Source organism: Protopterus annectens, chromosome 11.part0 (genome assembly GCF_019279795.1).
Source record: "Protopterus annectens isolate FY-2018-M chromosome 11.part0, PAN1.0, whole genome shotgun sequence".
NCBI classification, from domain to species: Eukaryota; Metazoa; Chordata; order Ceratodontiformes; family Protopteridae; genus Protopterus; species Protopterus annectens.
In genome coordinates, this window is record NC_056745.1 from 1,363,573,127 (window position 1) to 1,363,587,673 (window position 14,547).

The 14,547-nt window shown below is 41.7% G+C and overlaps 1 protein-coding gene across 1 annotated transcript in view; it reads right to left on the reverse strand.

Moving 5' to 3' along the window:
* CHCHD3 (coiled-coil-helix-coiled-coil-helix domain containing 3) overlaps nucleotides 1–14,547 on the reverse strand; it is a 1,651,044-nt gene that overhangs the window by 1,003,120 nt on the left and 633,377 nt on the right. Inside the window, exon 4 of the mRNA XM_044088662.1 lies at nucleotides 10,016–10,160. Within this exon, the coding sequence (XP_043944597.1) occupies nucleotides 10,016–10,160 (145 nt within the window). The remainder of the gene's footprint in view (nucleotides 1–10,015; nucleotides 10,161–14,547) is intronic.

Sequence of the window (14,547 nt, forward strand, 5' to 3'; positions counted from 1 at the left end):
TTGAGCTTTTGGCCTTAGTTTTGAAGATGGCGTCGGATTAATATACAAATCTGTAGGCCTGAAAACACTCTCAGAAGCCGGTGCCTGCACAGCGGCTACGGACTCATCCAAGGTAAAGACATCCACGGGTTCCATAATTGAAGCATCTCGCGGCATACCGGACTCCGAACGGGTCTCAGTAGATGCCTACGAATCATAAGTAGAGGGTATCAGGGGCTGCGAAAGCGCCTCACTGAGTATCGGCGAACTGGTGACTGGCTTAAGAGAAGTGTCATCAACAGTTTTGGACCTCAACGGCCTATCTCTGTCTTTCTTTTCGTTTTTTAGGTATTCCAGTAGTTGGATTGCTAACTGACGACATTTCTGGATAATTAAAGCGTGAGACAAAATATTTAGAAGCAAAAATATACTGACGTTTGACAGTGCGTTGATTAAATAAAGCACAAAACCGACAGCAAGGTACGTTATGGTCAGGGCCTAGGCAAGGAATACAGTACAAATGAAAATCCTTATGAGGTATTTGCTTCCCACAAGTAATGCAATTATTAACTTTTACTGACATCAGTAAGGAGCAAGAAAAAGTTTCCCCAACGGGGTACTTAGCTTTTTAGTTGAAGACTTCGGATCTGAAACTCGAAAATGAAAATTTCAGGAGTCTGCCGACTGGCACTTGCGAACTGCTTCTGCTTCGGGCACCGCACGGCAAGAAAGACTAATGTAATGGCGTCGGCTGCATGTTTTATACCCCTGACGACCGGACGTCATGGAAGAAGGGACAGCAACCGACACAGGACCCAAGACTTTGTTAATCAAGCGGACTGAGAACAACCTGCCAGCAGATTACTCAAATGTAATGACTGCAACAGTGAAACACAAAGAACATCAAATGTGACAAAAACACAATTCAGGATTTTTGGTTGTGAGTACAAAACTCTGCTAAAAGCACAAAGATAAGGTAGGGCTGGAGACATGATGATATATGCTTACTTTAGTACCTCTCCAAAATATCAGCAGGCTCAGACCACCACTCTTACCACAGTTTTTGCTACTTGATGGAATATGACAAGACCATTGTTTGTCAAATATATATTCACCAACTACAGAAGTAACTTCCCTCAATTTTAATAAACCCATTCTCTGAGCATCATTGTTACCTTTCAGTTTACCTGTATCCAAACTGTGCCCAACATAAATCTCTTTAATCAGTAAGAAATCTACAACACAGATCTAAAAATTTTCACCACACAAGGATTCTCACCCAAGCAGATGAGTTCAAATATGTCCCTTGGCTTCAGACGGCACCAGCACAACTTGATTACGCAATGCATGGTCAGATGCTTACAATGGTCCTCCCTGGGAAGATCACATGTACTTAGTGCTGCATGAAGAGGCAGTGGCACCCATTATGTAGGCAGTACTTAAATCCCACAAATTCCATCACCTCAACACAAAAAAGGCCATCCTCATATAAGAACATGGGGTACGTACTTGCAGGTGCAGGATTCTTTCAAGTATTAAAGGCCTGGCAGGCCATACAAACCTGCCATCAGCTGTTATTTCTTCAAAATATGGTAGCTTGGAAGAGCCATAAAGACCGTTAGGGTGACTGCCTTACCTTCCGTTACTCTATTAGCTGCACATCTGGGTAACGAGGGTGACCGAACTGCTCTTGGCCCTGAACAACTGCTAGTTTTGAGGGGCTTACCTCACATTTTATGAAAAGCCACATACCATTTTCTAAACTACCTATATCTTTCTCTGACACATAATTCAAGCAAATAAGTAAATAAATAAGCAATGCCACAAGTGGCAATGTAGGCCACAACAGACATTGTCACTTGACTTGCACTATCAAAGCCATTAAATGTGCATCTTAACACTTGCAGTCTACTTTACAGTTTTGACATATGCTCATGTTAGGTTACAAACCGTTTAATACTAGATGTTATCAATGGTAAAATTTTTGCCTCAATTTTATACCACGTCACAGGTGTCATACTAGAGCATTTTTACAAAGTAATATTAAACTAATCTGCTCTGCAGCATACCTTTCATCTTTTCATTGTTAAGGCCAGACATGCAGACACCCAACTAACACAACGTAAAGAAGTATCCAATTCCTTATAGTGGCGTCTTAACAGATTTCCTCTATATCCAAGCAAATTGGCAGATCCTGACCACACTCTACTTGGCCAGTGCTATTGAGTATGTATTGTTCACATAGAGCAAAGTACTGTTTTCTGAGCACAACAGAGTGGTAAGTGTCCCTGGCTAAGGCTAACCAGGTCCAGTTTATCAACTTTACTGTAATACTCCAATATTTAATCTCCCATGAAATATACTAACCTACGCTTCATAGTACATGCATCATATCTAAACTGGCCATATATGCACTCACTTTGGGAGTTATAATTAATTTCTGAAAGATGTTTTAAGTGAGATGTGTTATGGAGCTTATTTGTCACTCTGCACAAGACTACACAAACAACCTACTCCCTTCAGTCTGAGACAGTGAAACACTGTCCCCAGAACTGCGGTTTCCACATTCAACTCTGAACACCATGGCTGCTGAAAACAGTAGTACACATTTAAAGAACACTGACAGCTGACAATATTTTTAATATGGATTTACAAAGCCTGCACCAGCAATGTATTCATAATCAAGGGTGAGTGACAAGCCATTAGTCATTAACAGTACAGCATTACTAGCTGAAACTGTTCCTGAATTCTAACTACAGATCTGACAGAAACTTACTATGGATTACACTGATACCTCTTCAAAGGTGTTCCAGTGAATGCCTAGTGCTGGAACAGATACAAGCTAGCAATTAGAGTTCAAAGGAACAAAGTGGATTTGTGCAGGGTAGGCCTGTTTTGGGTAAACAAGGAGTGCCAACCCACACACAACATTAAACTGGTTTACCTTACTTCAATGTGTTGTACCCGGTCAGTGACTGCGGAACAATCTGCAATAACATTTTGACAGCTGTTTCTGAAATGAAAGGGATGCACCTGGTCTGAAGGAAGGAATTTTTTTAACAGGTGACACTAGAATATCCAATGTAATCCAAAAACTACATTTACAAGGCTATTTCAAGATCACAGCCATGTTACAAAAACATATCCAACATTCTTGACTAAAGGCAGAAGACAAGTTTAAAAAAATGTAAGGCTGCAGGCTGGCAACTCATATTTGAATGTGGATCATGTAATTTACAGAAATGTTCAAGAAAAGGAGCAGCCCGGCCTCGCAGACAAGGAGGAGAAAAGAGCAATGAAGCATGTTCCCAGAGTACTACGCAAAGGTAAACAGGATAAAAGCAGCACCGCCGTGACACATGCTTCTGTCAGCATGAAGGCACCACAAAAGTACAGTTGTGTACATTTACCGTAAATGTAGATGTCTGAGTGTATTCACTGTTGCAGTCATTACATTTGGGTAATCCTGCTGGCAGGTTGCCTTCAGTCGGCCTGAATTCCAAAGTCCTGGGTCCTGTGTCAGCTGCTGTCACCCCTTCCCTGACGTCAGGTCGTCAGGGGTATAAAAGATGCGGCCAACGCCATTTTATTTAGTTTTTCTTGCCACAGATGTCAGGTGCCCCCCTAAAAGGGTAGCCAAAATTTATATATATATAAAAACATGCACCATTATAAACTTTACCTTCCTCTACAAGCAAATACACCACATAGGTTATATGAATCAAAGAAGGAAAGATAGGTTCCATCAGAAGAAAGGGGGATGATGGGTGGGTAACCCGGACTGCAACAGTGAATACACTCGAACATCTACATTTATGGTAAGTGTACACAACTGTACTATGTTCTTTGTGTTTCACTGTTGCAGTCATTACACATTTGGGTAGAGTCCTAAAGCTATGGATGGGAGGCTGGAGCTAAACAGAGTTAGGAGTGGCTATGAGGCCTTGCAGAACTGCAGTGGCAAAGCCTGCCCTGGATTTAGAGTAGAGTGGCAGATGATAGTGCCTTGTAAAGGTGTACACTGAACTCCAAGTAGCAGCCTCTAAAATGTCCTTGGTTGGTACTCCCCTGAAAAAGGCTGCTGAAGTGGCTGCAGCTCTGGTTGAATGTGGCATAATGCCCTTGGGCACTGGCTTGCCATGGTGTAAGTAGCAGAAACAAATGCAGTGGCCTATCCACTTTGAAATAGTCTGCTTTGAGATGGCCTTTCCTTGTGATCCTGCAGCATATGCCACTAGTAATTGCTCTGTCTTTCTGAAAACTTTGGTTCTGTCCAAGTAGAATGTAAGCTGTCTGTGTATGTCCAAAGAATGCAGAATTCTCTCCCCCTTGTTCTGTGGATTTGGATAAAAAGTTGGCAGATGAATAGTTTGGTTAAGAGCCACACTGGACACCACCTAAGGCATAAATGTTGGGTTTGTCCTCAGAGAGACCCTGTCTGGATAAAAAAATATAAAAGGTTCCACAGCCATGAGTGCCTGTAGCTCTGAAACTCGTCTTGCAGAAGTTATTGCTAGGAGCAGAGCTGTTTTCCAAGATAAAAACTTTATATCAGCAGTAGCGGCTGGCTCAAAAGGAGGCAGGGTGAGTTTTTCCAAGACACAGTTGAGGTCCCATGCAGGCATTGGTAATCTCCTTGGAGGCCTTAAATTTTTGGCTCCTCTGAGGTACTGCTTTAATAAGGGATGAGAAAAGATAAGGGCTCTGTATTGTAATGAGCCGAAATGGCAGAGGCATGAATTTTAATAGATGAAAAAGATAAGCCTTTGTCCAGCATCTCAGTTAAACATTGCAAAATCTGAGGAATATTTAGCACAGCTGTATCAGTTCATTGTGCCTGGTTACAAGCACAGAATCTCTTCCATTTTCCAGCATAAGATTTTCTAGTACTAGGCCTTCTGGCCTCCAAAATGACATCCATCACAGCTTTACTGAGAGGTGTGTTTTGTATGACTACATTATCTGCCATGCTGCCAGGTTTAAAGTCCTGAGTTGGCTGTGCAGGATCGGATTGTTTTGCTGGGACAGTAGATGAGGTATTTGAGGTAAGGCCCAAGCTGGGCATTGACAAGTTCCTTAGTACTGGATACCAGTACTGGCGGGGCCAGTCTGGGGCAATCAGTATAATCTTTGGCTTCTCCTGTCTGACCTTTAGGAGTACCTTGGGGGGAAGGCATATATTGATAGGTTTTTCCAGCTGAAAGATAGGGCGTCCACTTTCCATGCTTGTCTGTGATAAATCCTTCTGCAGAATATTTTTAGTTGGTAGTTGTGAGGGGAGGCAAATAGATCTATGTCCGGGTATCCCCATTTCCATGTTATCATGCTGAAGACTTGTGGATCCAGCTGCCACTCGTGGGGATCCATGAGGTTTCTGCTTAGTTCGGCTGCCAGAGTATTTTTCCTTCCTGGCAGGAATTGTGCCTGCAGATGTACTTGGTAAGTCAATACTGTGTCCCACAAAGTCATGGCTAGTCTGCAAAGGGGGTAAGAATGTGTGCCCCCCTGCTTGTTTATATACCACACGACCGTGGTGTTGTCTGTCTTCATCAGTAGTTGTCCCGGATAAAGTAGGTCCTTGAAGGCTGTCAGTGCATTATGAACAGCTAGCATCTCTTTTTGATTGATATGTAGATTCATTTGGTTTGCGGTCCATGTGCCCTGAATGCATCTTCCTGCCATGTGGGCCCCCCAGGCATAATCTGATGCATCTGTTGTTAGTGTCTGCCTGGCTGGGGGTAATGTGAATGGCTGTCCCTTGTTTTGGTGACAAGCCTTTGCCCACCATCGAAACTCTTGTTGCAGGCAGGGAATGAGAGTAATCATAGTTTCCAGGCTGTGGCAATGTTGAGTCCAAACACTTTTTAGGTACCATTGAAGTTTCCTCATATGCAGTCTTGCATATGGAATTAGTAGGATGCAGGATGCCATGAAGCCCAAAGTCTGCAGAATTTTTTTTGCAGATAACTGGGCCTTTGTTGCCAACATTTTGAAATAGGCAGTCAGTTGCCTTTGTTTGTCTGGCGTGAGATAAGCCATCTGGGCAGATGTATTTAAGCTTGCATCCAGGAATATTATCTCTTGAGAGGGTACTAGTTTTGATTTATTTTCGTTGAATGTATACCCTTAGGCATGTTAGAAGTCTTTTCACAAATGCCAGATGTTGTAGAAGAATGTCCTTGTTCTCTGCTTGAATTAAGACAGTCGTCCAAGTAAGGATATATTTGTATTCCTCTTTGTCTGCAGAATGCAATTACTGGTGCCAGGCACTTTGAAAAGACCCTGGGTGCAGTAGATATGCCAAAGGGCAGTGCAGAGAATTGGTAATGCATTGAGCCAGCCTTGAATCTGAGGTATCTTCTGCATATTTGTCTGATTGGGACATGCAGGTACGCCTCTTTTAGGCCTAAAGTCACAAGCCAAGCATTCCTGCTCAGCATTGGCAGAAGCTGCTGCAAAGCCAACATCTTGAATTATATCCAGGAATGTGTTCAGAATAGATAGGTCCAGAATTGGCCCCCAGACCTTGTCCTTTCTGGGTACCAAGAACAGTCTTGAGTAAAATCCTTGTCTCTGCTCTTGCTCTGGTACTTGTTGAATGGCCCCCATGTCCATGAGGGATGAGACTTGTTTTTGGGCCTCTGCCCATTGATTTTTTGTCAGATCTGGCCAGCCGTTTGCCTTTGGCAGGGTATGGAAATGGAACTTGTAGCCTTGTGACATGATATTTAGATCCCAAATGTCCTGGGTTATGATGTGCCAATTTTGAGAAAAAAGTGCTAATTTTCCCCCTAAGGGTGCTGCCAGAAGATAGGTGCTTAGTGCAGGCAGGGGGAAGTCATTGGAACTGTTTCCTGTATGGTTGTTATTTGTCTTCTCCAACTTTGGAGGTAGAAGCACCCCACTGCTTTGACCTGTATGAACCTTGCGCCTGGGATCTGCCTCTAGGGCGTCTGGGTTTGTCCCTTTGAGGTCTGTCTGACACAGGAAAGGACCAATTCTTTGTTGGCCAGTTTCTACTAAACCTAGATGGCTATACTTGTAAAAAATACTTGACAGTTTGCATAGATTTAGCTTTGTCCTCCATTTTCTTTAACACCTCTTCTGCCTTAACACCAAAAAAAGTATCATGTTTAAAGGTGCATCTAATAATTTAACTTCGACATGATCAGGCAGATTTTGTTCCTTTAACCAAGCATGCCTCCTAATTACAGAACCCGTAACTGCGGCCCTGCAGGAGGCCTCCAAAGAATCAAAACCACATTGCAAAGTATGCTTTCTAACTTGTTCAGCTGCATGCAATAAATCTTGCATTTCCTTGTTTTCTGCACATTCAGAGTTTAACAACAGTTTCTGTTTAAGCAATGCCCTGACATGTTGCTGATATTTGAGCATATGAAACTGACAGCTTAAGGCCCTTATAGCCAAGGTAGCAGATGTGTAAACCTTTTTTCCCCATCTATCCAGTGCCCCAGAATCTCTGTCAGAGGGGGTAGGGTTTTTTGCAGTGGAAGCCTTAACTCCTTTGGGACCCTGTAATATCTGTCAGGCTTAACTGGAGATGGAGGTAAGGAGTCAGGGGTAAGACTAGACTCTGAAAACACATCATCTACAATGTCTAACAGAGGTGGAATGGCTTGTGGCCTGTGTTGGGGTAGTAGAAGGAAATCCCTGAGCCTCTTTTTAGATTCTGAAAAATCTTGGCTCTCCCAGTGGAAATGCTCCCTTATGGTATGCAAGGTTTCCCCAAAAGAATAGTCCTCTGGAGGAGAAGCTGACGGTATGGATTCTTCAGCATCAGAATCCTCATAGGGGGGGGGAAGAGAATATTCCTGATCAGAAGAAATGGAAACCTGACCCGAAGGATTCATAGTCAGTCTCTTGCCTAGGCCTCTTATCAGGAGGGGGATGGGAACCCTGATCAAGATAATCAAGTCTTCGGCCATTTTGAGCATCTGTTTTTGGGCATAGAGGCCTGACCACGTGGCTCTTGAGTTTGTTTCTTTGCTTTAGAAGGTGTTTTAGTCTTTGCCTTTGAAGCTGAAGTCGGTTTAATGTAAAAATGTTTAGGTCTGAATACACCCTCAGAAGCCGGTGCCTGCTCAGCGGCTCTGGACCCATCTGAAGGAATAGTATCCGAGGCTCCAATGCCTTGAGTTTCCAGCGGCATGGCCGACTCCACGTGGGAGTCGGTAGCGGCCTGTGACTCTAAAGTAGCGGGCGTCAGGGGCTGCGAAAACGCCTCACTGAGAACCAGCGAACCGGCGACTGGCTTTTGTCATCGGTTTTGGGCCTTGGTTGTCTATCTCTCTCCTTTTCTTTGCGTTTTTTGTGAACTCTGGTAGTCGGATGGCTATCTGATGACATTTCTGGATAATTAAACCGGCGTCCAAAATAGTTTAAAGCAAAATCATACAGACGCTTAATAGTGCGTTGGTTAAATCTAGCACAAAACCGACAACCAGAAACGTTGTGATCAGGGCCTAGGCAAGGAATACAGTAAGAATGAAAATCCTTATGAGATATTTCCTTTCCAAAAAGAAATACAATTATTTACTTTTTCTGACATCGGTCTGGAGCAAGAAAAAAAAGTTTCCCCAACGGGGTACTTAGCTTTACTGAGGACTTTGGATCTGAAACTTGAACATGAAAATCTCAGGATTCGGCCGAACAGCACTTGCGAATTGCTTCTGCTTCGGGCACCGCATGGCAAGAAAAACTAAATAAAATGTCGTTGGCCGCATCTTTTATACCCCTGACGACCTGACGTCAGGGAAGGGGTGACAGCAGCCGACGCAGGACCCAGGACTTTGGAATTCAGGCCAACTGAGGGCAACCTGCCAGCAGGATTACTCAAATGTAATGACCGCAACAGTGAAACACGAAGAAACATCAGACAGTGGGTGAGGGGAATGTTGTGAAATCTAAACAAAAATGAAAGCAAAAAAACATTGAGCACAATTTTTTTTTCTGTTTTCCCACCACAAAAAGGGCTTCCCAGCATCACCTAACCCGACTCAGTAAAACTTTCCAATCTAAAAGTTAAATGCATCACTAAGGCTTAACTCAGTTTCTTCCACATGCTCCACAGAAATACTGTGATGCTGAAAATCATCACAGATGAGGGTGGAGAAGAGGATATTTACATCGTGTAAAGCAGAAGCCACACTGGTAAGTAGCTTTCATCTGTTTCTAGCACTGTGATGATATTAAAGACAAAGTTTAACTACAGATTTTACAATACTGCTTTAAGTGTTGTATAATACTGCCTGTAAGCAACAAAGATGTGTTAAATTTCAATATACCTTACATCATGAAATCAAAAGAATGTATCCCCTAGATGTTATGGTGAGTTGTTAGCTATGCAACAGCTGTTAGCAGCCCATTCACAATCGCATTTCAATATTTACACACTCCAGCTGCACATCTTTAATACGGAACCCAATGCCCTAGCTCAGTCAATAGATCTAAACAGAAGACAATACACACCACTAGCAGAAAGAACTCACCAAAGAAAGACTTCACCATCAGAACGCCCTTCAAAAGATCAAGAAACAACTACAAGATCAACAAAGTGCAGTTTACTACAATTAAGTTTCAACTCTTATTTAGGAATGATATGAACTTCATGTTTATCACTATCCTGACTGGCAACTAAACAAAAGCAAACTACAAGCATTTCAAATTTGGTGCAAAGAGCTACTCCAGCCAAAAAACAAAAACAAATAGGATCACTGCAATTAAAAAAGAACAGAATGCCATGGTGCGGTTTTTAGATTGGGTCTGTACCTAAGATTGTTAAGAAAATCAGTACAGATGATTCTTAGGCATGACACAGAGTGGCTCGCTTTGCCAAATATACCAGTGCTCTCCACTCACTTTCCAAACTTAAATACATTTAACATTCTCTGTTGCTACAATGACTCTCATTAAGTTACTTCCCAGATACGCTTGATCACTTACTGTGAAACGTTACAAAGTCAGAGAATCTGAACGAAACCCTAAAAAAGGCAGCCTTGAGAAAATATTTACTTACAAAGCTCTTTGCCTTCAGACGGTCTTCTTCACCAGATGTTCTTTCCCTTAGTAGAGCTTTAGCAAACTGATCATTTGATGCTGCCTTCTCCCGCTCTAATGCTTTACCAATCTCTTCTTGGATATACTTCTTGTCACTTTGCAGCCTACAAATAAAAAGGTGGAAATCACTCCAAAGTCAGGCAAACTTTAAGCTGATGTAATTCAGTGTGCTAACTCAGTACAGGCCTCGCTAACAAGACAGCCGTGCAAAGCAATAGTTCATTAACTCTTTCTGAAATACTTAAAAAAAAAAAAAAAAAAAAAAAACAGAATAAAAGCATGAAAATGACCACAGACTTTTAGTCGAGTAGCGAACCAATATTAAAACTGGTCAAAGTTGCAAAATGAAAGCAAAGGAATTATAAGAATACAGTGTGCTACTTGGCAGAAAATAAGCAAAGGCAAACACCTTTTAAAAATGTTTTGGTTCGCTGCTCACTTCTGAAAGTTACGGAACTGCACAGCATGAGCAGGACCTTTGATGTGAAGGAAATACATAACGGTACTTGGAATGCCGACAGCTTTTGAGTTATTCAGTAACAGCACTGTTATAGTGGAGACCGTCTTACTGTATGCACAGTGGACTGTGTTTTCCCCAAGGACAGAGCACTGTACAACCCTAGCATCTTGCTACTGCAATCATCATAATGCAACCAGCCACTATTAATACATGTACTTCATCTTGTACTGTAGATTCTTTCCCTGAATTTTCATTGTCTACATATATTACTTGAACTTTGTTTGAACAAATACAAGCTTCAACTCTTGGTTCTTTCTATTAAAAGTATTCTGTCGTATGTTTTTCACCAGTTTTCCGTTCCTGCTCTCAGATTAGAGAGAGGCATTAAAGCAAATTAGTCTCAATACTGTATGCTATGTGTCAGAAGCAAACACACAAGTAAATTCTCATCTCTTCAGATGATCTTGTCACAGAGCTCTTGCAAAAAATTGAATCCCCACAAGGAAGTGGACTTTACTTTTTAGATAAAATAAAATTTTAGACTTGTAAAATTTTAATTGTTTATTATGTTTGACTATATATATAATATCTCTCAGATATAAAATGTTTTATGCAAAGAGGAATATATATATATATATATATATATATATATACATATATATACATATATATATATATATATATATATATATATATATATATTGTTCGTCCAAAAATCTCAGGACATTTGCAGTTTTTCATATTCTTTCAGAGGGCATCACTGCCAAAAAAAGGGACTATCCTGCAAACAGAGGGATGGGTGGCAATCCTAGGGAAAATGGAAACTAGGTGCAAAAAGAAAAAGCCTATTCCCTTCTCTCACCTCAAGAGTAACAAATGGGACAAAGGGTTCTCATCTTTGGGCATTCAAGAGAGGTTATTGCTAGTCAGCAAGATAAAAAGTAGCAAACAAGGAGAAAACGGTAATTTGTCTACCTGGTTAAAGGACATTAGCAACTATTCAGTCTTCAGGAGTTTGCAAAACCTACAAAGTTACTTTAACTACCTGTAAACACTGAGGATATGGAGAATATACACTTTACAGTTTTGAGCGCCCAAAATAAATACAGGGGAGAAAATGGAATGTTTAAGAGACATCTCAGAAGATTTTATGAAGAAACTCATTACTTTTAATAAAAAACACTGCATCTTTCTGAAAATCAATATTCTTTACATGTGAGGACCTAAACATAAAATGTTGCAGGCAGATCAAGAAGAAAAAAAAAGGTGGTCCAGGATACAAACATCAGATCAACTGAACCAGATGGCTCAGACAGAAAAGACAATGTTGTGGTCTTGAAGTTCAGATCAAAACGAGAAGGCAAATTTTCTCTACTGGAACTCTGATGTGAAAAATTTCCCTCGAAAACTGCTTCAGTAGATGCCACCATAATAAAGCAGAATCCTTCAACAGATTAAAGCAGGTCAAACAGCTAATAAATGGATTTTTATGGTGGAATAACTAACCATGACATAACAGACACCTGAAGTAGGATGCAAGGTCTTCAGACTAACTTTTCACCGGTACTCCTTCCCTCAGAAGATATTTACTACATGCCTGCCTGTTCCTCCCTGGTAAGAAATTTATTAACTGCATTTCCAACAGATAACATTAAACCTTAAAACTAATCTTCATGTATAGCTTCATAGCAGCATCACTAACATCCAAATTATCCACAGGTCAGCTTACAACTGGACTGCTAACAAAGAAACCAAGCTGACAGATGAAGACAGTCTACAAAGGACTGAACCAGAATTACAAATACACAGACAAGAATCAAATTCGAAGAAGTCAAGGTCCACCAAGCTAGAAATCCAGCCCATTAAGGTCCACAACGTGCAATGAGACTTTTTGACTGCAACCTCTTCAGCAAGGGGGGAGAGGCAATGAAGTGGACAGACCTTTACATATGCCTATCCTAACAGCAAGAATTTGTTCAGATCTTGTCTCCCCTGATGGGGTGGTTAAAAAGTACAGTTGTGTACACTTTCCATAAATGTAGATGTTTGAGTGTATTCACTGCTGCAGTTCATATCCTGCTGGCTAGCACCCGGCGGGCCCCAATACCAGAGTAAAGGAATTCCCTCCTGGGTTGCCCGAGACTGACACCAGGTCATCAGTCCCATAAAAAGAGGCAGCCGATGCTATTACATCAGATTTTCTTGCCCCAACCACTTCCAAGAAGACCTGAAGAAGGACAACCTTGCAATGTCATAAGAAAGATGGAGAAGAGAAAGGGGGAAAGGTGGGAGGGGAAACAGGACTGCAACAGTGAATACACTCGAGCATCTACATTTATGGTAAGTGTACACAACTGTACTATGTTCTTCGTGTTTCACTGTTGCAGTCATCACTTGTGGGAAGATTCCCAAAGCTAAAAGGTAGGCTGGTAGGAATGCAGTGAAAACGCTGGAGGACAGGCTTTTACTACTTTAAAAATGGAAGCTACCATGCCCTGCAGGATTGCTGAAGCAAAGCCTGCTCTGGATATGGAGAAGGTAGGTTAACTGGTACAGTGAAACATGAAGAACATCCAAGGTAAGACTGCACCTTATCAGTCACATGCCATCAAGTACCAGGACTTGCAGTGTCTGGGACATGAAGAATATGGTGCTGCCGCCAATGGAGCTGCATTCATCTGCAAAGGTAAAAGAGGCTCCTGCATATTCCGATCTGCTGTCAGCAATTTAACAACTAACTGGACTGGTTAGCTTACATACAAGATCTAAGTCAAGGGCTTTCAGTACAACAGCAGAGAACATAAAATGCATAGTCCATCACAATATGTTCCAAACAGCAAAACATTTAAATTATATGGCTTCCATGAAACACCCAAGTTTGATTCTTGCATAAAAGATGCAGTACTCCTATCTCCTGACCCTAACAGAACAGGTTATTTAAAATATGGATATGGTTTGTCTTGGCATTTTTACCAGGGTTGTTACAAAAGTACACCATCTGAAATATTAAATGGTTTAATGAGGCTAGCTCATCTGAAGGAATGCTTTTATTAAGGACTGCACTGTTAGAGGATTACAAAGATTATCATGAGATGACTTCTCTGAACAACTAGCTTGAAGACCACTCCAACTGCCTTCATTGCAATATCTGAAGACTTATTGACATTGTCATCTAAAATGACTGTCAGACTTAAATTTCCTAAAACATTGTCTTTAAAAAACAGTGGGTACAGAGTTAGAACTGGTTCAGCAAAAATCTGACTCTGTACTTTCCAGCTGACCTGGGTTTAGTCAGCAGGAAGGCCTAAGTAATTAAAGAGACAGTAAGGGAGAGATGTCAAATAAGCAATTGAAACTTCCTCACCCATCCCAGGGCACTGGAACTGGTGAATTCTCTTGGTACAAAGATCTACCTTGCAGACATTTGGTGATGCAGGCCCCAAAGCAGTGACTCGTAAGGCATTCCACCTCCAAAGAAGCACTCATACACTGTAGACAATGGATATAAACAAATGGAAAGAAACATACTCCCCATAACCCTTGGAACATTAGACACCTGAATACATTTCTACCAGAGATTCCCAGTGACTAATTATGGCAGGACTCTGGTCTCCTTTACTGCCTGTGAAGGGTACAGACGTACTCTAATGCCAGGTCGTTCCATAACTTAAAAAAAAGGGGGGAAGGGGGGCTTGATCCCCAATTTGTTGTGGACTTGTGAACTGGAACTTGCAACAAAGACGCCATTTCTCGACAAGTCTGATGCAGTTTTGGTAGCAACTGTGCCCCCCAACCCAGTGTTTTCATTTAACTAGCACTACCAATCATGGGTTATGTTTCACTGCTCAATCCAATAAGTGTTTTGAGCTTCTGACAAACAGCAAACTACTCTGAATATGCCAAGGGCGCAACAGTAAATGGAGGATGGCTACTTTTCTGTTGGCCACCTGGCTGTGTGAGGGCATTCCATCAGAGGTCCACGGACTTCCTGTTCCTTCAGAGCCAACTTGACAAAATCGAGCAATACTGAC